This window comes from Thalassophryne amazonica, chromosome 17 (assembly GCF_902500255.1).
Source record: "Thalassophryne amazonica chromosome 17, fThaAma1.1, whole genome shotgun sequence".
Taxonomy (NCBI): Eukaryota; Metazoa; Chordata; class Actinopteri; order Batrachoidiformes; family Batrachoididae; genus Thalassophryne; species Thalassophryne amazonica.
Window position 1 is genome coordinate 70160153 of NC_047119.1, and position 26306 is coordinate 70186458.

A 26306-nucleotide genomic window follows, 5' to 3' on the forward strand; every position below is an offset into this window, starting at 1 on the left:
TGGGGGGTTCCCATGATGCACTGAGTGTTTCTTTCTCTTTTTGCTCTGTATGCACCACTCTGCATTTAATCATTAGTGATTGGTCTCTGCTCCCCTCCACAGCATGTCTTTTTCCTGGTTCTCTCCCTCAGCCCCAACCAGTCCCAGCAGAAGACTTGTCCTCCCTGAGCCTGGTTCTGCTGGAGGTTTCTTCCTGTTAAAAGGGAGTTTTTCCTTCCCACTGTCGCCAAGTGCTTGCTCACAGGGGGTCGTTTTGACCGTTGGGGTTTTTACGTAATTATTGTATGGCCTTGCCTTACAATATAAAGCGCCTTGGGGCAACTGTTTGTTGTGATTTGGCGCTATATAAATAAAATTGATTGATTGAATTGATTGATTGATTGAAATGACTTTAGTTTTGTGTCATGTCTGTGATCTGCTTTTTTTCTACAAAATTAAACAACTGAATGAACATCCTCCGAGGCCGGTGATTCCATAATTTTTGCCAGGGGTTGTAGTACACAACCTGGTATGTACATCTGCAGGTCTTCAGCAAAACAGTGAAAATCAATCCCATATCTACATGTAATCTGATCAAGAGAGACACACATTAAATGAGAAGAGCAGTGTACCTGGACCAAATCCTTGAGGTCACCCGTACTTTACTGTTGAAGATTGAGATCTCATGACATTATAATGAACACACTGCAATCTGCCCGACAGTTATAGCCAATTGTGCACTGCACAGTGATGTGCACACCATGTTACAGTGGGCATGATGTAACAGTGTTAGGATCGTGCATGTTGCTGGTTCAGACTACTTTACACCAGTTCAATCACATTGAAATCACTGCCTATTTCCATTATTAATTCTTTGCACATATTGCATGGTGTTACATACATGTTATTACAGCCAGAGACACGCGCGCGCGTGCGCGCGCACACACACACACACGAGCGCTTGTTTCAGTAATAAATAATCTAACTTGTTAATCTTTCCAAATCAGTATAAATCAGGGATGCCCAAAACATCGATCATAATTGGCCGGTCAATCGCAGCATTAAAATTGGCCCCTTGGCAGGGGGAGGTCAGAGGTTCAGCTGAACCGCCCAATTCGCCCACTTTTAGCTTTTGATGCTGCGAGCTTATGGAGTTAAATTTGTCTCATTAATACCTGCAAATGCACAGAGGGTGATCTACAAATAGTCCTTGATTTGCACATGTGTTTTGTGATCCACAAACACAAATTTACGATTTGTAACTTGTGTGTTGGTTTTTACAAATAAATGTGTATTTGTAAATACATCTTTTTTTTTCATTTGTATAAAAAAAGGCATTTGCAAAACTGAAAATTCTGTTTGTGAAGTGTGAAAGGAAACCATGCGTGAAACTCCAGAAAAAATAATTCCGGACATTTTATCAACATTAACGGGAACTCTGTAATTTTTACAAAGTGAAAATATCGCACATATCTTTTAAAGTAATGTGCTAATTCTGAAGGTTTGCGTGTTAAGACTATGGGTTTCCATCTGATCACCCCCCCCCCCGTCAAAATGCATAGAATAACACTGCCATCTATTGAATGGGAGTGTGAATAGTGACTTGTTTATTTGTGAATCTCAACTGGAGGGTTTGCGCTCAGAATGTCTCAATATTGTGTAACTGTACAAAGCGATGAATGTGAATGCTACAAAAATGTGACTCCTCTGGCGACGCCTCCTATCTCGCTCACACTAAGGCTCTTGAAGCTTGGTGTCTTAACAGCCAGCTGGAAATCAATGTGTCTAAGACAAAGGAGCTTGTTTTTCACACAAAGCAAGAACTGACCATGCAGCCAGTTTCACTTGATGGCCAGCTTGTTGAAACGGTTGAAACTTTTAAATATCTTGGAACAGTTCTTGATAGTCACTTGAGCTTCTTTGAAAACACTGATTTTATCTTTAAGAAATGTTCACAGCGACTCAGTCTTCTCAGAAGATTGAGTTGTCTTGGTGTTAATCCCCAGATTTTAGAGCTTGTGTATTCTGCACATATTGAGAGTATTTTAACATTTCATCTTTGTGTTTGGTTTGGTCACTTGAGTTGTAAATGTAAGGACAAATTAAGTAGAATTGTAAAAATGGCGGGGAAAATTGTGGGAAAACCCCAGAAGACTCTGGCCCACATTTACACTGACAGGATGAGGAGGAAAGCTGAGAGAGTCCTGGCAGACAGCTCTCATCCTCTGTCCTGTCAGTTTGATCTCTTCAAGTCTGGGAGGCGCTACAGAGCTCCTTTGGCCAAAGGTTCTTTCAAAAAATCCTTTATACCAAATGCCGTCGCCATAATGAACTCAAAAAAGTGATCACTCCACAAATAAAACCTGAACTGCTTTACTTCTGTTTTATTTGATTTTATTAGATCTTATTGTACGTTTTATTTATCTTACTAGGTCTTATTCTACTTCTTCCTTTACTTCCATGTATTTTATGTATCTTGTTTTTGTTTTGTTTGTGTGTTTGTATGACTGTTTTATGACTGTTTTTTTTGTCTTTTTTGCGCTGGTGAGCCGAAGACAATTTTCCACATCGGTGGACAATAAAGAATTATTCTATTCTATTCTATGTGTGTGACCGGTGATCAACAAATGCTGAATCACACTTCACAAACAGAATTTTCAGTTTTGCAAATGCTTTTTTTTTTTAATAAAAAAAATTATATTTACAAATACACATTTATTTGTAAAAACCAACACACAAGTTATAAATCGTAAATTTGTGTTTGTGGATCACAAAACGTGTGGAAAATCAAGGACTATTTGTAGATCACCCTCTGTGCATTTGTAGGTATTAATGACACAAATTTAACTCTATACAAGCTGTTCATTTGCTGTTTTGTGCAGCAGCTCCGAGTTAAAAAAAAAAAAAAAAAACAGTTGTCGTCTCTCAACCTGCACTGAGCTTTATACCCCCATCACACATAGCTGGAATCAGACAGAGTGCCGTTGGAATTATGAATCGGCTCACATCTGAAAAGTGTCAGATTTCAGTTCCAAAACGCTCTGATAGTCATCTGCGGAAGTCGACACAGTTGGTCAAAATCGGCCAGTGGCCGCGAGTGTGATGCACATGTTCAAAATTCTCCAGGCGCAGTTGAGATGGGACACCTATCTGACGCCGGTCCATGTGCAATCTGACAACCATCTGACCACTTCCAGTAGACCTAGAAGGACATCTGCTTGAGGCCTGTCCAACTCAGCTGTCTGACATCCTTGCAGACATTTGCAGCATTTTTATGTCAGTCTGTCATTCCACAGTTCTTCAAACCTGGGTAATTCTATGGTAATGGAATTGCAGTCAGAGCAAACCTTTAATAGTAAGATAACATAAGGCCAGATTTGGCTGTCATTGTAATTCGATTACTGTAGCGTTGCTCAGGTCCCAACATTATGCTGATGCCAAAGACGGCGGCAGTGTCTGTGTTCAACTGCTTCAAGTGGCTTGTCCTGAGCCAGTCAAGACTTCTCTTCAGCACTACTATCCCACAGCAGCTGATTGGCACACTTGGCCTCCTGGGTCTCAGCACCTCCTCCTGTAACTGGATCCTGGACTTTGTCACTGAAAGACTTCTGACATTCCAGATCAGTAGCACCAGCTCTAACATCATCTTGCTGAGCACTGGCATTCCCCAGGGCTATGTGCTGTGCACACTGTTTGTTACATTGATGTAGCATAAAGGTACCTCCAGATCCAGTGCAGTCACATCAGTACGTTTGCTGATGATGCCACTGTCATTCACACCATCAGAAAACGGAATGATCTAAACTTAAACTATCAGAAAAGATGATGCAGACTGTTACAAGGTCAGCAATCTATCTATGAATGTTGAGACAGAAAAAAAAGATGATTATTGACTTCAGAAAGTCCAGTCATCATTCCCCACTCAGCATCCACAGAGCCAAAGTGCAGCGACTGATGAGCACCAAATCACTTGGTGTTCATCCTGGAACAGTAATACCAATTCCTTGGCTAAAAGAGCCCAGTTGTGCCTGCACCTTTTTTGTCAGCTGAACAAACTGCACCTACCCACACTCATAACTTTCTAAAGGTGACTAGTCAAAAGTATCATGGAGAGCTGCATCACAGTTTGACTTGGGAGCTGGCACACGACAGACTGTAAAACCCTTCAAAGGTGTGAACAGCTGAGAGAATCATTGGCACCTTTTTCCCCTCTATGCAGACCATATTCACCTTCTGGACTCTCTGCAAAAGCATTAGCATAGACTTCTGCCTTGGGTAGTTCACCCCTCTGTAAGAAGGCTCCACAGTGTCAGGAGCAGGTCTGCCAGACTCTGCAACAACTTACAACCCCAATTCCAGTGAAGTTGGGACGTTGTGTAAAATGTAAATAAAAACAGAATACAATGATTTGCAAATCCTCTTCAACCTATATTGAGTTGAATACACCACAAAGACAAGATATTTAATGTTTAAACTGATAAACTTTATTGTTTTGTGCAAATATTTGCTCATTTTGAAATGGCTGCCTGCAACACGTTTCAAAAAACCTGGGACAGTGGTATGTGTTATATCACCTTTCCTTCTAACAACACTCAATAAGTGTTTGGGAACTGAGGACACTAATTGTTGAAGCTTTGTACAGTCCGGGGTCTCCGTTGTCGTATTTTACGCTTCATAATGCGCCACACATTTTCAGTGGTGACAGGTCTGGATTGCAGGCAGGCCAGTCTAGTACCCACACTCTTTTACTACGAAGCCACGCTGTTGTAACACGTGCAGAATGTGGTTTGTCATTGTCTTGCTGAAATAAGCAGGGACATCCTTGAAAAAGACGTTGCTTGGATGGCAGCATGTGTTGCTCCAAAACCTGGATGTATCTTTCAGCATTGATGGTGCCATCACAGATGTGTAAGTTGCCCATGCCATGGGCACTAACACACCCCCATACCATCACAGATGCTGGCTTTTGAACTTTGCGCTGGTAACAATCTGAATGGTCTTTTTCCTCTTTTGTCCGGAGGACACAATGTCCATGATTTCCAAAAACAATTTGAAATGTGGACTCATCAGACCACAGCACACTTTTCCACTTTGCGTCTGTCCATTTCAAATGAGCTCAGGCCCAGAGAAGGTGGCAGCGTTTCTGGATGTTGATGTATGACTTTCGCTTTGCATGGTACAGCTTTAACTTGCACTTGTAGGTGTAGTGACAAACTGTGTTAACTGACAATGGTTTTCTGAAGTGTTCCTGAGCCCACTCGGTAAGATCCTTTACACAATGATGTCGGTTTTTAATGCAGTACCACCTGAGGGATCGAAGGTCATGGGCATCCAATGTTGATTTTCGGCCTTGCTGCTTACATGTAGAAAGTTCTCCAGATTCTCTGAATCTTCTGATTATATTATTGATTGTAGATGATAGAATCCCTAAATTCCTTGCAATTGAACGTTGAGAAACATTGTTCTTAAACTGTTGGAGTATTTTTTTTCACGCAGTTGTTCACAAAGTGGTGATCCTCGCCACATCTTCGCTTGTGAACGCCTGAGCCTTTTGGGGATACTCTTTTTATACCCAATCATGACACTCACCTGTTTCCAGTTAACCTGTTCACACGTGGAATGATCAAAACACGTGTTCTTTCAGCATTCATCAACTTTCCCAGTCTTTTGTTGCCCCTGTCCCAACTTTTTAGAAACGTGTTGCAGGCATCCATTTCAAAATGAGCAAATATTTGCACAAAAACAATAAAGTCTATCAGTTTGAACATTAAATATCTTGTCTTTGTGGTGTATTCAATTGAATATAGGTTGAAGAGGATTTGCAAATCATTGTATTCTGTTTTTATTTCCATTTTACACAACGTCCCAACTTCATTGGAATTGGGGTTGTACACCTGAATATGTTGCTGCCACCATCATCCCTGGACTCTGTTGTCTGAACCCTGCAGTAATTCCCTCCCAGACATTTTCTATGATGCCACCTCCAGATCATTTTAACCAAAACAGAAATTGCACAGCAATTTTATTTTTAGTACAGCTGTACTGGCTAAATGTGCATTTTGGTCAGGACTAAGATCCTGATCAAAATGCACATTTAGCACATTTTTTACAGATCCTCTCTTGTAGCACAAAACATTTTTTTAAATGTCACAAAAATAATTAGTAGCACAAATGGTTTAAATACATTTTTTGTTATTTAATGATTTATTTTGTTTTTAATATTTTATAGTTTCTTTTAATAGCGTCCAGCCCCTCTCCAGGAGTTGGGTACCATCGTCATCGTCACGTCTTCCGAAGAGGAAGCAGAGACTGGGGACTCAGAGGCGGACTCATCCATTACCCAGGCCGAAGTCACCGAGGTGGTTAGAAAGCTCCTCGGTGGCAAGGCTCCTGGGGTGGATGAAATCCGTCCTGAGTACCTTAAGTCTCTGGATGTTTTGGGACTGTCTTGGCTGACACGCCTCTGCAACATTACGTGGCGATCGGGGACAGTGCCTCTGGATTGGCAGACCGGGGTGGTGGTCCCTCTGTTTAAGAAGGGGGACCGGAGGGTGTGTTCCAACTATAGGGGGATCACACTCCTCAGCCTCCCCGGTAAGGTCTATTCCAGAGTACTGGAGAGAAGAATTTGACCAATGGTCGAACCTCGGATTCAGGAGGAGCAGTGTGGTTTTCATCCTGGTCGCAGCACACTGGACCAGCTCTACACGGTCCATCGGGTGCTCGAGGGTTCATGGGAGTTCGCCCAACCAGTCCACATGTGTTTTGTGGATCTGGAGAAGGCATTCGACCGTGTCCCTCGGGGCACCCTGTGGGGGGTGCTCTGGGAGTACGCGGTCCGGGGTCCTTTGCTAAGGGCTATCCGGTTCCTGTACGACCGCAGCAGGAGCTTGGTTCGCATTGCTGGTAGTAAGTCAAACCTGTTTCCAGTGCACGTTGGCCTCCGCCAGGGCTGCCCTTTGTCACCGGTTCTGTTCATTATTTTTATGGACAGAATTTCTAGGTGCAGCCAGGGTGTAGAGGGGGTCTGGTTTGGGAACCACAGAATCTCGTCTCTGTTGTTTGCGGACGATGTGGTTCTGTTGGCTTCGTCAAATCAGGACCTTCAGCGTGCACTGGGGCGGTTTGCAGCCGAGTGAGAAGCGTCCGGGATGAGAATCAGCACCTCCAAATCCGAGGCCGTGGTTCTGGACTGGAAAAAGGTGCTTTGCCCTCTTCAGGTAGGTGGAGTGTCCTTGCCTCAAGTGGAGGAGTTTAAGTATCTCGGGGTCTTGTTCACGAGTGAGGGACAGATGGAGCGTGAGATCGATAGACGGATCGGTGCAGCATCTGCAGTGATGCGGTCGCTGTATCGGACCGTCGTGAAGAAGAGAGAGCTGAGTAGGGGGGCAAAGCTCTCGATTTACCGATCGATCTATGTTCCGATCCTTACCTATGATCATGAGATTTGGCTCATGACCGAAAGAACGAGATCGCGAGTACAAGCGGCCGAGATGAGTTTCCTCCGCAGGGTGGCTGGGCGCTCCCTTAGAGATAGGGTGAGGAGCTCGGTCACTTGGGAGGAGCTCGTAGTCGAGCCGCTGCTCCTCCACGTCGAAAGGAGTCAGTTGAGGTGGTCTCGGGCATCTTTTCCGGATGCCCCCTGGACGCCTCGCTGGAGAGGTGTTCCGGGCACGTCCCAGGACACGCTGGAGGGACTACATCTCTCGGCTGGCTTGGGAACGCCTTGGGGTTCCCCCGGAGGAGCTGGGGAGGATGTGTGTGGATCGGGAGGTCTGGGTGGCTTTGCTTGTGCTGCCCCCGCTGCCCGAGTCCGGATAAAGCGGAAGAAAATGGTTGGATGGATGGATGGATGGATAGTTTCTTTTAATAGTTTGCATTGTGTACTTTTGGATAATGTGACCAGGGAGACTTGATATTTCGTCTTGCTGTGAACATTCTTTTCGATGGCCTCCATGCACTGAACCTACCGACCTACATAATGAACTAATAAATGAGAAGTTAGTAATTTTCAGTAGATGGCCCAAATGCTAATGAGGTATAATTCAAATGAGTAATTGGTATGAATCTAAAAGGACATGTAGTACTTTCTGTAGTACGATTTTAGACAAATTCTGCAAAGAAACACATGAAAGTCAGACAGAAACAGTTTAGGGTGAGAGATGCCAGGAGACATTGGCAAAGAATTTGCCACCATAGCGAAGGATGACTGGAGTACCATGTTTCTAATATCCTCTATTTTATTTGTTTTTAAAATCCATAAAATAATCTGCTGAAACATTTGGACAATTTAGAAACTGGTAGCTTCTGCAAAGTTTTTTTCACAGCATCAAACAAAAATGTAGGACACATTCTTGTTCATTCATAAGAGAAGAATATCTTGGGAGCTGATGGAGCTGAAGCAGTCACGTCCTTCACAAAAAACCACCTCCAGCCTTCAGTGATGGCAGATGATGTGCCACAGTCTCCTACATTTGCAGACATTCTGAGACTTCTTCCATCTCACAGAACATGTCTTGTTCTTTATTCACATCAAGTCATTATGAAATACAAACAGTACTTTACTGTGAAAAACACGAGACTCCTGAGGGAAGCCGATGTCACAATGACAAGATTTATGAAAGAGTACGCTGTTTTATGACTGGGGGAAAGAATGAATGTGTGAATCACAATCAGTTTTTATAAGTTCTCACATACAAGGAATTTGATCTGGTGTTGTTGGTACATAAACAACAAGAAAAAGGAAAAAAACAATTCTAGAAGTAGTAAAGACTCAAATAGGTAAAACTATAGTCCCTGTGAAATAAATATAACGTAACCGTTATACACTTAACCCTTTAAACCGGTGTACACGTGCAATGCCTGCTGTTAGTATCTGCAGTGTGAGCCGTTATGCGTGCACAGTTTTAGTCATAATTCTACACTGAAGTTTCTAAATGAGACCCAGACATGTTTACTACTACTTTTTTTGTACAACTCATGAATGTTGAACTGCATTATAGATGCTGTTTTATTGTCAAACTGCCGTGTGTGCAGGAGGTTCTGGCGGACCAGCGCACGGCTCTTAGTGATTTGTTGCAACAGCTGCTGAAGCAGAGAGACCAGAGAGAACAAGAGCTGCTGCAAGTTCTGGTGAGGAAATGGAGCCATCATCAGGCGGCACCACACACCTGTTTGTAGGTTCCATGCTTTTCCGTATCTCGGAGACATTGTATCATCAAATGGCGCACTTTGGCACCACACCAGTCCCTTGAACTGAGTGCAGCGCCACACTGCCATTAAAATAAATATTTTGTTATGGGAACTCCTGGCAGCGATGTCATCAACAGTCACACGTTGGCCTGTTTGTCACATAGTCGGATTCTGTAAGTATTTGAGCAGTGACAGCTTTTGGTCAATTCTTTTAGACAACCACAAACAGTTGAAATGAAACATCGAGATGTGTTTTCAGCATTAATTGAAGGAGGTAACAGTAACCATTTAGGAATTACAGACAATTCAGTTCGATAGTTTTATTTTTATAGCACCAAATCACAACACAAGTCGCCCTAAAGTGCTTCACATGGGCGAGGCCCAAATCAGCGGACCAGGATCACTCAGCTGACCACCCCGACCAACAGTTACCAATTAAAAAAGAAAATTAAAGAACAACAGTGTGCAAACAAACACTGTGCCAAAGTGGTAACACAAATAAGTCACGTCTGCTGTGTATGTGATTAAGAAAACAAACAGGTCCACACTTAAACAACTGGATTAATCTGTGTGGTCTTCATAAAGTGTGGTGTGAATGAATTCTGACCATTTTAGGTCACATGGCCTCCTGGTCCACATGTAAAACGTGTGATCTGTGTCTGTGCCTGCAGGCAGAGATGGAGCTGAAGTCTGAGTCCAACCAGCAGAACTACTGGATGATCCAATACCAGAGACTGCTGGATGCTAAGCCGCTGTCGCTGCGCATGCAGGTACGCAGGAGGAAGCATGTGGAAACGTGTCAAAGCTGAACTATGTCGGTCTGAATTCTCACCCTGACTGTAGGAAGCTGGTGTAGCAAAAGAGTTGGTCAGTCTGTTGTGCAGACTGTCGGCTCAGCACTACCTGCCCATCCTGGCTCACCATCGACTGACTACTGAAGCTCTACACCACATGAACGCCGCTGACCTCAAGAAGGTGTGTGTGCAGCAACATCACTGACAGATAGCTTCTTTTTTTTAATCAAAACTTTAGAGATGTTTGACCATGACACTGAAGGTTGTTTCACACTGAGGGTGGATTTTTGTCAGTCTGTGGCTGGCTGTCTGTGGCTGACTGTGTGTGCCGGCTGGCTGTGGCTGACTGTGTGCCGGATGGCGGTGTGTGCCGGCTGGCTGTGGCTTGACTGTGTGTGCCGGCTGGCTGTGTGTGCCGGCTGGCTGTGGCTTGACTGTGTGTGCCGGCTGGCTGTGTGTGCCGGCTGGCTGTGGCTTGACTGTGTGTGCCGGCTGGCTGTGTGTGCCGGCTGGCTGTGGCTTGACTGTGTGTGCCGGCTGGCTGTGTGTGCCGGCTGGCTGTGTGTGCCGGCTGGCTGTGGCTGTCTGTGTGTGCCGGCTGACTGTGGCTGACTGTGTGTGCCGGCTGACTGTGTGTGCCGGCTGACTGTGGCTGACTGTGTGTGCCGGCTGACTGTGTGTGCCAGCTGACTGTGTGTGCCGGCTGGCCGTGGCTGACTGTGTGTGCCGGCTGACTGTGTGTGCCAGCTGACTGTGTGTGCCGGCTGGCCGTGGCTGACTGTGTGTGCCGGCTGACCGTGGCTGACTGTGTGTGCCGGCTGGCCGTGGCCGGCTGAGTGTGTCGGATGGTGTATGTAGTAATAAAATATAACACAAGGCTAAAATACCCTCGGCCAGATGAGCATTCTGTTCTTTATAAATAGCAGTTGTTTAATTGGTGTTTATAAAGAACACAATGCTCATCTGGCCGAGGGTATTTTAGCCTTACGAGATTTGAGTGCAACTCCAAAAAGGTGCTTTCCGTGGTGCGAGTAATTTTTAGCCAAATAAAAGATAGTGAAATTTAACAGTAAATTATTGAGAGTATATATACAACTAATATAAACATAAGGTAAAATAAAATGAAATGTGGACTAAGTAATGTAAAACGAGAATTATATACAACTGTGGAATCATATTGCACATGGTTTACAGATATTGCACAAGAAACTTGAAAGGTGCGGATTAGAGTGATTTGTTATTGTTCAGTACAGTGATTGCTCTGGGGAGAAAGCTGTCCCTGAGTCTGTTTGTCCTAGTTTTGATTGACCTATACCATCGGCCGGAGGGTCGTAGGTCAAACAGGTTGTTGCTGGGGTGGGATGTGTCTTTGCTGATGCTGGCAGCTCTGCTGGCAATGTCTTCCAGGCTGGGCAGAGAGCAGCCAGTGATCCCCTGGGCCATTTTGATCACCCTCTGCAGCGCTCTCCTGTCTCCTGTTGAGCACCCCCCGTACCACGCTGTGATGCAGTATGTCAGGATGCTCTCGATGGTGGCTCTGAAGAACAACACCAGCAGCTTCTCCTCCAGATTGTTTCTCCTGCGCACCCTCAGGAAGTGGAGTCGCTGCTGGGCTTTCTTCACCACCACTGTGGTGTTGGCAGTCCAGGAGAGGCTGTCAGAGAGCTGCACTCCCAGGAACCTGATGTAGCTGACCCTTTCCACACAGTCCCCTTGGATGTAGAGCGGGGCTGGGTCAGCCCTGTTCTTCCTGAAGTCCAGGATTATTTTTGTTTTTGTGGTGTTCAGCGGAAGGTTGTTAGCTAAACACCACGCTGTCAGTCGATTTACCTCGTCTCTGTAGTCAGTCTCATCCCCCCCGAGATGAACACCAGTCACGGTGGTGTCATACGCAAACTTTATGGTGGTGTTTGTGGGATGGGGCGGAGAGCAGTCGTGCGTTTGTAAAGGGTAAACAGGAGGGGGCTCAGTACACAGCCTTGAGGGGAACCGGTGCTGAGTGTGATGGTGGAGGAAAGGTGGGGGCCAAGTTTCACGGACTGTGGGCGGTTTGTGAGGAAGTCCTTGATCCACTGGCAGATGGGGGTGGAGATGCCCAGATGTGTCAGTTTCTGGACCAGGATCTCTGGGATGATGTGGTTGAAGGCTGAGCTGAAGTCCAGGAAGAGCATCCTCACATAGCTCCCCTGGTGCTCCAGGTGGCTCAGTGCGTATATATGTATATATATATATATATATATATATATATATGTTTAATCAGAGTTAAAGTGGCCTGTGTGTGTGTGTATATATATAGGTTCGATCACTCTCCAGCGGGGGGAGCTCACATTTGCCATTTGGTATGCTTATGTATTTTAGGTGAAGGATGAACCCTGCGGAAAGAGAAGGCTGATAGGACTAATATTTTTGGAGAAATCATAACTTCTAGCTAACCAATAAACAATGGACATTGTGCTGCAGTGCACCATGGGAGTTTGGGTTTATGAGGTTTTAAATGTTATTGTGGTTCATGTTAGTTTGACAGTGTTGTTAGTGTTATTGATTTACTGTTTTTTTGTAGCTCAATTGGTTTAGTCAGTATGATTAAGTCTCATGTTGCTGTTACCATGGGTGAAATGTGTAGTGTTTTTAATGTATTTTGCCACCGTATTTGTTTGTCAAATTAAAAGCACCTGCTTACAGCAGCTATGCGTGCATGCATGTGTGTGTTTGCATGCGTGCATGCAAATTTGATCACAGAGAAACTGCACAGCCGACATTTGCCGTTTTGGTATGCTTATGTATTTTGAGTCAAGGATAAATGCTGTGAAATTAGAACAATGGATGTTGCTAACCACTTTCTGGACTCACCCAGTGGGAGAGAAATCTACTGGTCCGAGGACATGGACCAGTAACTTTTGACCTATTTCTAGTAGATATGTCTAGTTGTCTAGATATGTCCGATGTCTAGTTAAAAATCTTGTCGGTCTTGTGATTAAAAGTGTTTGACAAGTGTGGTGATTTTTTTCAAACTTTCTCCTTAAATAACTGAGCCGCTGTTCGGAGATTACAGCAGTTTTGTGCAGGGAGCCATCAAGCCTTCATTTGGACGATCAATTTGCGAAAAAGACGGCCGAAAAAGCAGTGGGCGGCTTGCTGAAAGACATCTAAAATGCGGAGACGTCTGAAGGGAGAAGCTGTCTGTGTTTGTGTGCAGTCAACTGGCTCTCACACACACACACACACACACAGAATGCGAAGGGGAGGGGCTGGATGGAGGCACGACACACTGAAGTGATGTCAGCAGAAATCCCATTAAGCAGGTGGGAACGCTGAACTTTACTCTTTACTCTTATCTTGAGCTTAATGTAGTTGTTTTATGGTCAAGCACAAAATGTAACTGAGGAGAAAAAGCAGGATGAATTCATCACACTAAAATATACTCCAGTCAGAATAAAAACACAAGCTGCCAATTTTTATGTTATTTTTCAAATTTATTAGGCTGCAGCTATGTTTTATTTATTTCAAAGTAAGTTACCTCTTATTTTATTCTTAATAAAAAAAAACAAAACACAGGGAGTCAAATCAGGCTGCTTTGTTCTGTTCAGTTTATATCATAGTTTTCCAGCACATGTCAAGGTATTTTTCCTTCTTCATAAGAGTTTGGTGTTTACATTTGTTCTGCAAAATTAAAAAAAAATAAATAAATAAAATATTTAACACCTTTCTTTATAGCAGTTCTGGAATTTCAGAAATGCAACAGAAACAGCCACAAATCAGAAAATTTGGGACTGTATGTAAAATGAAGATAAAAATAAAAAAGTAGCACTATTCCCAGTTTCTTCACTCACACCCACAAAAGCCAAAAATTGTTTGAGTTGTGTCTTGGTGGCTTCCCTCACTTGTCTCCTTCCAGCTTGGACATTTAGTTTTTGACAACTGCCTACCTGACACAGATTTACCATGAAGAACCATGCTGTTTGTATTTCTGAATGCTCGATGTAAATAAAGTCTAAAAAATATTCAGTGAGTTCATGTTTTCATCCTCTGACATTTCAAGAAAATTAATTCTTACATTTAGAATAAACTGCCCTGTCCCAACCTTTTTTTGGGGGGGGGAAATGCTGCAGGCCTTAAATGTAGGAATGGATATATATTAAAAAAAAATACAGCTGACCTCACAAAACATGAAATACTTGTATGCTTGTTTTATACAGTCTGCAGTAAATGGTAAATGTCAGGATTACAGTATCATTGGGTTCCCACCACCACATATTTCATATCATCCAAACTTTTCTGATTTGAGGTTGTAAAAACAAAACAAAAAGAACACTTAAAAAAAATCTATATAGTGGAACTGTATATCGAAAAATTATATAAGCTGTGTTATCTTTATTCATTAATTTTTAAGGTCAAATATATTTTGTGGCTCGAGAAGAATTTTATTCATGGAAGACGGGACAAAAATGGCTCTTTTGACAGAAAAGGTTGCAGACCCCTGACCCATTCATACCGGTCTGAGAAGCAATAGGTGTAATTGTTGCCCAAAAAAATCAGAGATATTATAGAGTTCACACAGCAAGAATGGATTACGCAACAAGGGATTACGTAACTGTTTGGGCTGCATAAGACAAGCACAAGGCCAGAAAAGCGAAGTATAAGGTGGACAGTACATTCACATAAAAGCAGAGGATCATGTAAGAAAATGTTTATAGCTTTACATACAGTCAACACAAAATAAAAACATTTGATCATGCTCTAGATTTACAAATACAATATTGATTGATGAATATTGCATGATGTGATGATTAATGCTACGTTGAGGCTCGCCGTTGGAGGTTCTGAGCTTCCAAATACCCCGGGCCACTAACTTGGACCAGCAGAATCAGCAACAAAATTAGTGGTACTGGTCCTGACCAGTAGGCTCAAAAAATATTTCTCCAACCCAGCTCACGCACCATTCCAGTAGGGGGCGGTAAATCATTTATATATTAAAAGCATGTGTGCATGATTTTATTGAGTAAGTTCATAATATAATTGTAAATACATTAAAAATACATGGATGACACAAGAAAGTGAAAACACTTACAGTTGTATGTAAAAGTTTGGGCACCCCTAATAATTTTCATGATTTTCCTTTATAAATCATTGGTTGTCTGGATCAGAAATTTGAGTTAATTATGTCATATAGCGGACAAACACACTGATATTTGAGAAGTGAAATCAAGTTTCTAGTATTTACAGAAAGTGTGCAATAATTATTTAAACAAAATTAGGCAGGTGCATAAATTTGGGCACCCTTGTCATTTTATTGATTTGAATACATTTAGCATTAATTATTGGAACACAAAATTGGTTTGGTAAGCTCATTGACCCTTGACCTCTTTACACAGGTTTATCCAATCATGAGAAAGGGTATTTAAGGTGGCCATTTGCAAATGTTTCTTATCTTTGCATGAGTGGCAACATGGGAGCCTCTAAACAACTCTCAAATGACCTGAAAACAAAGATTGTTCAACCTCATGGTTTAGGGGAAGGATACAAAAAGCTATCTGAGATTTCAGTTGTCAATTTCAACTGTGGTGAACATAGTGAGGAAATGGAAGACCACAGGTACAGTACTAGTTAAGGCCCAAAGTGGCAGGCCAAGAAAAATCTCAGATAAGCTGAAGCGAAGGATGGTGAGAACAGTCACAGTCAATCCACAGACCTGCTCCAAAGACCTACAACATGATCTTGCTGCAAATAGTGTCCCAAGATAGTGCATGTGTCCCAAGAATTTGAAGACTCTGGCAGTAAGAGGATTGGAGTTATGTTGAGAACAAACAGACACAGATAGAGAAATGGATGCAAAGCCTTGGCAATACCCGATGACCATATTTTGATGGCATATTTTGAAATCCATATGAGGTCCCACAAACAGAGCCGTTGTTCATTTTTAACAATCACGTGGAATGGTAATTGGACTTTGTGTGAAAATGAAACTGTTAATCTGTATTTTCTGTGTTTCCAGCTCGGTATAAGTGAAGTTGGCATTCAGAAAGCGCTACTGAATTGGGCCCGGGAACACTCTGCTGATGGTACGTGGTGCCGTGTTTGGTCCCTATAAGCCTTGTACACAGACTAGTAGAGGACCTATAGCTGAGACATGTGTGCACATCATTTAGGAGAGGACAACTCAACTGTTTTAGACTAATATGTCCCCACTGAACAACTTGGAAAATGTGCCAAAATGTATCCGGGAAGAACAGCCCGAAAATGACCACGCCCTTTTTCATCCAGAGTGTTACTACAAATACGGCTGTATTTTCTAAACTGCAGCAGCTATAGAGGGTTTTCAATCACGTGACCGATTTGCTGCAGGACAGGTGCCGTCTCCATTCTGGATTACAAGGAGGCTGGGGTGTGATAGAAAAATGGAGAGAATGTACGGATATTATGATGCTTTAAATCCTCGAGATAAAGTTATTTATCGTGATAGATGTGTAGCAGTTGGTTCAGTGGATCTGTATCTTATACCATATAGTAGGGCAGTCACAATTATTACAATATTTGCCAATCGCGATTATTTGTCATATTTGCGAATGTTTTTCATAATCGCGATTACCGTGAATTACTTATTTTATCCACAAAGTTGCAAAAACGACTCATAATCTGATGTCATCGTGCAGCAGCAGCTGCGCGCTGCCTCACTCCCTCTCATCTTGGCCGGATGGTTAGCAAGGCTCGGATAATAACACGGAGCGTGAGGAGGTTCTGGTTCCAAAGCCAGGTACCACAGCACCGCTGTAGATGCATTTCGGTTTTAAGTAGGGCTGCCACGACTAGTCACGACTACGTTGACGATTGAAATCATTAACAACTAATTTAGTAGTTGACGAGTCATTTATTTTGTTTAAGTCTTTGTTTTTCCTCTCAATTCATAGTTTTAGGCAGCCGTCCTGCCGTCATTTGGACGTTGAAATTTTGAATAAGACGGCTGATTAAAACAGTGGCCGTCTTATTCAAAGCCGTTTAAAATAGGTAGTTTACCGAAGGAGCTGTGTGTGTGTGTGTGTGTGTGTGTGTGTGTGTGTGTGTGTGTGTGTGTGCGTGTGCGCGCGCGTGCGTGCATGTGCGCACGGAGTCAACTCGCTACAGACTGTGAGGGAGGGAGATTCCTGAACGGAGGCGCAAGACGTTAACGTTCTGCTGTGAATCATCAGTGCACTTAAGACAGCGAGCGCGGAGCAGAGAGAGAGAGGATTTTAACCTGAGTGAACATGTTAAAAAAACAAAAACAAAAAACCAAACCTTGGGGCTGCCTTTACTCTCTGTACTTTCTCTACATGTGTGGTTCTGATGGCACCGACCTGTTCACACCATGTGCGCGTCGTATACTGAATTTATGAGATGACGAGATGAAATAAATCGTCAAATATCCTTAAAACACCCTTAAAAAATGAGAATATATAAATGAACTGAGCAAAAATTACACACACGGGTTTAAAAAAAAAACCTGCTGTGGAGAAGCTGTGCAGAGGCACAGATCACAAAAAGCTGAACTTTAACAGCTGTTTATTTTCCAAAGGTATGTATTTGTTCAATCTTGAGCTTAATGTAGTGTTCAAGCACAAAACGTGACTGATGAGGGAAAAAAACGATGACTTCATCACACTAAAATGAACTGGAGTCAGAATAAAAATACAAACTGCTGATTTCTGTTATTTTTCAGTTATTATAAGCTGCAGCCATATGTTTTAATTATTTCAAAGTGAGTTGCCTCTTATTGTATTCTGATTTATTTATACAAAAAAAAAACATGGGGAGTCTAATCAGCCTGCATTGTTATGTTAAGTTTATATCAGTTTTCCTGCACATGTCCAGGTGTTTTTCCTTCTTTTAAGAGTTTGGTGTTTGCGCCACAAAGTTTTAAAAGACAATAAAATGTTCACACTGTTCTTTATAGCAGTTCTGTAATTTCAGAAATTCAACAGAAACAACCACAAATCAGAAAAAGTTGGGACTATATGTAAAATGAAGATAAAAATAAAAATGTTGCACTAGTCCCAGTTTCTCCACTCACAGAAGCCAAACGTTCTTCCAGAGTTGTGTAATCATACTATGACAGTAGAATATAAAGAAGGGGAAAAAAAGAAAAAAATAGACAATATAATCGTTAATCGCAATTATTTGCCTGACAATTAATCGTCTCCAGAAATTCCTAATCGTGACAGCCCTACCAGATAGTGAATTTAGTGGTGATGTAACAAACTGGCCGACAGTGTCACACTGCGATATTGTGAACTAGGAAGCTGCCGACCAGGTCAGCCTCCCCCGCCTCCTGCAGAGCATCACAGTGGAGCTCTGAAAGCGGAGGTCGTCTTGAAGTCCTGAGCGATTTCTCTCCAGGCGCTGGAAGGGCAGCTTGCGGATCAGCAGCTCGGTGCTCGAGGACCACAGTGTAAATAAACATCCGTATTGGAAGCGTTCTTGTGTTATCCTCGGCAGTATTTTTATGTATTCTTATATGATTTTATTGCCAAATAAAATAAAATTCTGGTAGCAGTGGATTTCTGGTAGCGGCAGATCTCTCTGTGCCACGGTGCCATGAGGCTTCTTCACACCGACGTTAAAGCTTCTGGAATTGTTCGCCAAATGCATGTAGCGTAACACAGCAGCCACCACATCGTAATCCAGAATGGCCGCGGAACACAAAAATGACGTGACCAATACGTCACATGAAAACAACTCTATAGATTTTCCAGGGTACTCAAATTGTTCAGAATATTCAATTTGAGAGGGCCGTAGAAAAGTGTAAAATTTCTGTTTTGATATTTTAAAAGAAAATTGCTTAAATAAGTGGGTCAGCTTATTACACCTTATTTTCATTCATACTGTTATCAATGGGATATTGGTTTAAAGTGAAAATACAAAACAAAACTTGTTTCTTTACCAGACATCAGCATCTAGAGACTTTAAGTGTTTTAAAGATTATCACGGAAATTTCCCAACAGCAAATAATACAACTTATAACACCACATTACTGTTTCTTTTTCAAACACATAAACACAACAAAATCCAGATGTGATGATTATGCTCATTCAGTGTTAGGGTTTCTGCAGGAATCACCTCCCTTGCATTCACAGTACTTGTAGCAAAGGATCCCAGCTACCTCAAAATACAGCTGTATTTGAAGTAGCACTCAGAATGAAAAAGGGCGTGGTCATTTTCGGACCGTTCGTCCCGGACAGAGATTTTGGCACATATCCCAGGTTGTTCATTGGGGTCGTATTAGTCTAGAACAGCTGAGTTATCCTCTCCTAAATGATGTGCAGTCGGTCCTAAAGTAAACAGAGGCAGTTTCACTCGTGGCATCATCAGTTGATCCAAACATGGATTACAGTGAATAGTTTATATTTTAGTGGATTGTTTAGCTCCTAGCTGTCTGTTTCTCTGAATGTACAGAGATGTGTAAATGTGACTGTACTTGTTAGATTTGCTCTCTGGTCACTGATGTATTTGTAAAACTTAATTTAAAGTTATTGTGTCCGCTGATGTTTGTTTCCTTCAGCAGGAGGTTGTAAGGCAGTCGAGCAGGATGAGGAACAAGAAGTCGCTCCTTCAGCTCCTTCAGCTCCGTCGCTTCCCAACACTTCAGCCTTCCAGTTTCCCAGCCCACCGCTGACCCCAGGGACCCCCATCACCCCATCAGCACCCAGCCCTGTCGAGGGACCAGTGAGCTCTGAATGTGTTGTCTGCATGGAGATGGGGGTAAGAAATCCACTGAGACACTACAGCAGGAAACCTGATTTGCTGAGATCCAGATAAAGTAAGTCCCTTCGGCTGCTCCCTTGTTTGCACTCGGGGTCGCCATAGGAAATCCAAGTTGGATCTGCATGTTGATTTGGCACAGGTTTTACGCCGGATGCCCTTCCTGACGCAACTCCACATTACATGGAGAAATGTGGCACGAGTCCTAAATTACGTTGAGGGTGGAGACAGGTTTGTGAGTGATTTACTAAGACTAACTGTGCAGTTGATAGCAGGTCGTAATGTGATGTGTACAGCAGTGTGTCAGCCAGATATTTAATTTGTTCCATCCATGTTGTTTAAATAAACTGGTTAATAATTATGCAGAATTCTGCTTGTGGAAGCCACACAAACAGCCGTGTGCTCCACCACTGCAAACAGCTGTCTGTGCATCAGACTCCGATTTCTTTTATGGATTTCGTGGGCAAAGCTGGACACATCAGTAATAATCAGGAATTCCACCAAAAGGTACTTTGTGCTCAGCGCAGAATATCAAAGAACTGTGGTTCACCTCTTAGGCCTGGAGACATTTATTCTTAAAGAAACCTGTAAACTGTTACCTCCTTAAATTTACCATACCAACATAAACAATGAATCCATCCATCCATCCATTTTCTTCCGCTTTATCCGGAGTCGGGTTGCGGGGGCAGCAGCTCAAGCAAAGCCGCCCAGACCTCCCGATCCAAACACACCTCCCCCAGCTCCTCCGGGGGAACCCCAAGGCGTTCCCAAGCCAGCCGAGAGATGTAATCCTTCCAGCGTGTCCTGGGTCTTCCCCCGGGCCTCCTCCCAATGGGACGTGCCCGGAACACCTCTCCAGCGAGGCGTCCAGGGGGCATCCGGAAAAGATGCCCGAGCCACCTCAACTGACTCCTTTCGATGTGGAGGAGCAGCGGCTCGACTCCGAGCCCCTCCCGAGTGACCGAGCTCCTCACCCTATCTCTAAGGGAGCGCCCAGCCACCCTGCGGAGGAAACTCATCTCGGCTGCTTGTACCCGCGATCTCGTTCTTTCAGTCATGAGCCAAATCTCATCAAATCAATCAAATCAATTTTATTTATATAGCACCAAATCACAACAAACAGTTGCCCCAATGCGCTTTATATTGTAAGGCAAAGCCATACAGTAATTACGGAAAAAACCCAACGGTCAAAATGACCCCCTGTGAGCAAGCACTTGGCGACAGTGGGAAGGAAAAACTCCCTTTTAACAGGAAGAAACCTCCAGCAGAACCAGGCTCAGGGAGGGGCAGTCTTCCACTGGGACTGGTTGGGGCTGAGGGAGAGAACCAGGAAAAAGACATGCTGTGGAGGGGAGCAGAGATCAGTCACTAATGATTAAATGCAGAGTGGTGCATACAGAGCAAAAAGAGAAAGAAACACTCAGTGCATCATGGGAACCCCCCAGCAGTCTAAGTCTATAGCAGCATAACTAAGGGATGGTTCAGGGTCACCTGATCCAGCCCTAACTATAAGCTTTAGCAAAAAGGAAAGTTTTAAGCCTAATCTTAAAAGTAGAGAGGGTGTCTGTCTCCCTGATCCGAATTGGGAGCTGTTTCCAGAGGAGAGGAGCCTGAAAGATGAAGGCTCTGCCTCCCATTCTACTCTTACAAACCCTAGGAACTACAAGTAAGCCTGCAGTCTGAGAGCGAAGCGCTCTATTGGGGTGATATTGTACTATGAGGTCCCTAAGATAAGATGAGACCTGATTATTCAAAACCTTATAAGTAAGAAGAAGAATTTTAAATTCTATTCTAGAATTAACAGGAAGCCAATGAAGAGAAGCCAATATGGGTAAAATATGCTCTCTCCTTCCAGTCCCTGTCAGTACTCTAGCTGCAGCATTTTGAATTAACTGAAGGCTTTTCAGGGAACTTTTAGGACAACCTGATAATAATGAATTACAATAGTCCAGCCTAGAGGAAATAAATGCATGAATTAGTTTTTCAGCATCACGCTGAGACAAGACCTTTCTAATTTTAGAGATATTGTGCAAATGCAAAAGAGCAGTCCTACATATTTGTTTAATATGCGCATTGAATGACATATCCTGATCGAAAATGACTCCAAGATTTCTCACAGTATTACTAGAGGTCAGGGTAATGCCATCCAGAGTAAGGATCTGGTTAGACACGATGTTTCTAAGATTTGTGGGGCCAAGTACAATAACTTCAGTTTTATCTGAGTTTAAAAGCAGGAAATTAGAGGTCATCCATGTCTTTATGTCTGTAAGACAATCCTGCAGTTTAGCTAATTGGTGTGTGTCCTCTGGCTTCATGGATAGATAAAGCTGGGTATCATCTGCATAACAATGAAAATTTAAGCAATGCTGTCTAATAATACTGCCTAAGGGAAGCATGTATAAAGTGAATAAAATTGGTCCTAGCACAGAACCTTGTGGAACTCCATAATTAACCTTAGTCTGTGAAGAAGATTCCCCATTTACATGAACAAATTGTAATCTATTAGATAAATATGATTCAAACCACCGCAGCGCAGTGCCTTTAATACCTACGGCATGCTCTAATCTCTGTAACAAAATTTTATGGTCAACAGTATCAAAAGCAGCACTGAGGTCTAACAGAACAAGCACAGAGATGAGTCCACTGTCTGAGGCCATAAGAAGATCATTTGTAACCTTCACTAATGCTGTTTCTGTACTATGATGAATTCTAAACCCTGACTGAAACTCTTCAAATAGACCCTTTCAAGAATTTTTGAGAGAAAAGGAAGGTTGGAGATTGGCCTGTAATTAGCTAAGATAGCTGGGTCAAGTGATGGCTTTTTAAGTAATGGTTTAATTACTGCCACCTTAAAAGCCTGTGGTACATAGCCAACTAATAAAGATAGATTGATCATATTTAAGATCAAAGCATTAATTAATGGTAGGGCTTCCTTGAGCAGCCTGGTAGGAATCGGGTCTGATAGACATGTTGATGGTTTGGAGGAAGTAACTAATGAAAATAACTCAGACAGAACAATCGGAGAGAAAGAGTCTAACCAAATACCGGCATCACTGAAAGCAGCTAAAGAGAACGATAAGTCTTTGGGATGGTTATGAATAATTTTTTCTCTAATAGTTAAAATTTTATTAGCAAAGAAAGTCATGAAGTAATTACTAGTTAAAGTTAAAGGAATACTCGGCTCAATAGAGCTCTGACTCTTTGTCAGCCTGGCTACAGTGCTGAAAAGAAACCTGGGGTTGTTCTTATTTTCTTCAATTAATGATGAGTAGTAAGATGTCCTAGCTTTACGGAGGGCTTTTTTATAGAGCAACAGACTCTTTTTCCAGGCTAAGTGAAGATCTTCTAAATTAGTGAGACGCCATTTCCTCTCCAACTTATGGGTTATCTGCTTTAAGCTGCGAGTTTGTGAGTTATACCACGGAGTCAGGCACTTCTTAATTAAGGCTCTCTTTTTCAGAGGAGCTACAGCATCCAAAGTTGTCCTCAATGAGGATATAAAACTATTGACAAGATAATCTATCTCACTCACAGAGTTTAGGTAGCTACTCTGCCCTGTGTTGGTATATGGCATTGGAGAACATAAAGAAGGAATCATATCCTTAAACCTAGTTACAGCGCTTTCTGAAAGCCAATCGAGTCTAACAATAGATTAAATGCAGTGTTGAGGCTGTCATTCTCAGCATCTGTGTGGATGTTAAAATCGCCCACTATAATTATCTTATCTGAGCTAAGTACTAAGTCAGACAAAAGGTCCGAAAATTCACAGAGAAACTCACAGTTACGACCAGGAGGACGATAGATAACAACAAATAAAACTGGTTTTTGGGACTTCCAATTTGGATGGACAAGACTAAGAGTCAAGCTTTCAAATGAATTAAAGCTCTGTCTGGGTTTTTGATTAATTAATAAGCTGGACCATGACCATAGGTGAGGATCGGAACGTAGATCGATCGGTAAATTGAGAGCTTTGCCCCCCTACTCAGCTCTCTCTTCACCACGACGGTCCGATACAGCAACCGCATCACTGCAGACGCTGCACCGATCCGTCTATCGATCTCACGCTCCATCCGTCCCTCACTCGTGAACAAGACCCCGAGATACTTAAACTCCTCCACTTGAGGCAAAGACACTCCACCGACCTGAAGACGGCAAAGCACCTTTTTCCGGTCGAGAACCATGGCCTCGGATTTGGAGGTGCTGATTTTCATCCCGGACGCCTCACACTCGGCTGCAAACCGCCCCAGTGCATCCTGAAGGTCCTGATTTGACGAAGCCAACAGAACCACGTCGTCCGCAAACAGCAGAGACGAGATTCTGTGGTTCCCAAACCAGACCCCCTCTACACCCTGGCTATGCCTAGAAATTCTGTCCATAAAAATAATGAACAGAACCGGTGACAAAGGGCAGCCCTGGCGGAGGCCAACGTGCACTGAAAACAGGTTTGACTTACTACCGGCAATGCGAACCAAGCTCCTGCTGCGGTCATACAGGGACCGGATAGCCCTTAGTAAAGGACCCCGGACCCCGTACTCCCGGAGCACTCCCCACAGGGTGCCCCGAGGGACACGGTCGAACACCTTCTCCAGATCCACAAAACACATGTGGACTGGTTGAGCGAACTCCCATGAACCCTCGAGCACCCAATGGAGCGTGTAGAGCTGGTCCAGTGTGCTGCGACCAGGACGAAAACCACACTGCTCCTCCTGAATCCGAGGTTCGGCCATTGGTCAAATTCTCCTCTCCAGTACTCTGGAATAGACCTTACCGGGGAGGCTGAGGAGTGTGATCCCCCTATAGTTGGAACACACCCTCCGGTCCCCCTTCTTAAACAGAGGGACCACCACCCCAGTCTGCCAGTCCAGAGGCACTGTCCCCGATCGCCACGCGATGTTGCAGAGGCGTGTCAGCCAAGACAGTCCCACAACATCCAGAGACTTAAGGTACTCAGGACGGATTTCGTCCACCCCAGGAGCCTTGCCACCGAGGAGCTTTCTAACCACCTCGGTGACTTCTGCCTGGGTAATGGATGAGTCCGCCTCTGGGTCCCCAATCTCTGCTTCCTCTCCGGAAGACGTGACAATGGGATTGAGGAGATCCTCGAAGTACTCCTTCCACCGCCCAACAACATCCTCAGTCAGGGTCAACAGCTCCCCACCCGCACCGTAAACAGTGCCGGTGGAGAGCTGCTTCCGCCTCCTGAGGCGTCGGACGGTTTGCCAGAATCTCTTCGAGGCCGACCTATAGTCCTCCTCCATAGCCTCCCCGAACTCCTCCCAGACCCGAGTTTTTGCCTCTGCGACCGCACGGGCTGCGGCACGCTTGGCCTGCTGGTACCTGTCAGTTGCCTCTGGGGTCCCACCTACCAACAAAGATAAGTATGACTCCTTCTTCGGCTTGACAGCATCCCTTACTTCCGGTGTCCACCACCAGGTTCGGGGATTGCCGCGGCGACAGGCACCAGAGACCTTGCGACCACAGCTACGAGCGGCCGCATCAACAATGGAGGTGGAGAACATGGTCCACTCAGACTCCATGTCTCCAACCTCCCCCGGGATCTGGGAGAAGCTCTCCCGGAGGTGGGAGTTGAAGACCTCCCTGACAGAGGGTTCCGCCAGTCGTTCCCATCAGACCCTCACGATACGTTTGGGCCTGCCAGGTCTGACCGGCTTCCTCCCCTCCCAGCGGATCCAACTCACCACCAGGTGGTGATCGGTCGACAGCTCTGCCCCTCTCTTTACTCGAGTGTCCGAGACAAGTTGCCGAAGGTCAGATGATACGACTACAAAGTCGATCATCGACCTCTGGCTCAGGGTGTCCTGGTGCCACGTGCACTTATGGACACCCTTGTGCTCGAACATGGTGTTCGTGATGGACAAACTGTGACTAGCACAGAAGTCCAACAACTGAACACCACTCGGGTTCAGATCAGGGAGGCCGTGCTTCCCGATCACCCCCCTCCAGGTCTCGCTGTCACCGCCCACGTGGGCTTTGAAATCCCCCAGGAGAACAATGGAGTCCCCAGTCAGAGCGCTATCTAGTACCCCTCCCAGGGACTCCAGGAAGGTCGTGTACTCTGCACTGTCGCTCGGCCCGTAGGCCGAGACAACGGTGAGAGACCTGTCCCCGACCCGAAGGCGTAGGGACGCGACCCTCTCGTTCACCGGAGTGAACTCCAACACATGGCGACTGAGCTGGGGAGCAATAAGCAATGCAACCCCAGCTCTCTGCCTCTCCCCGTGGGCAACGCCAGAAAAATGAAGCGTCCAGCCCCTCTCCAGGAGTTGGGTACCAGAGCCCATGCTGTGCGTGGAGGTTAGCCCGACTATCTCTAGTCGGTATCTCTCAACCTCCCGCACAAGCTCAGGCTCCTTGCCCCCCAGCTAGGTGACATTCCACGTCCCAACAGCCAGGGGCTGTGAGCATGGACCGGGCCGCCGGGCCGCCCGCCCTCGACTGCTACCCAATCCTCTCTGCACCCGACCCCCATGGCCCCCTCTGTAGGTGGTAAACCTACAGGAGGGCGGGCCCACGTTGCTCCTTCGGGCTGAGCCCGGCCGGGCCCCATGGGTTAAGGCCCGACCACCAGGTGCTCGCGCGCGAGCCCCA

General features: G+C 44.4%; 1 protein-coding gene across 2 annotated transcripts in view; it reads left to right on the forward strand.

The window, feature by feature from the left end:
- lrsam1 (leucine rich repeat and sterile alpha motif containing 1) overlaps positions 1-26306 on the forward strand; it is a 104779-nt gene that overhangs the window by 73761 nt on the left and 4712 nt on the right. The window contains exons 20-24 of one of the 2 annotated variants that reach the window (XM_034192427.1): positions 9016-9111; positions 9843-9941; positions 10015-10146; positions 15958-16024; positions 19498-19697. In XM_034192427.1, coding sequence (XP_034048318.1) covers positions 9016-9111; positions 9843-9941; positions 10015-10146; positions 15958-16024; positions 19498-19697 — 594 coding nt within the window. The remainder of the gene's footprint in view (positions 1-9015; positions 9112-9842; positions 9942-10014; positions 10147-15957; positions 16025-19497; positions 19698-26306) is intronic. The other variant, XM_034192428.1, reaches the window with a different exon arrangement.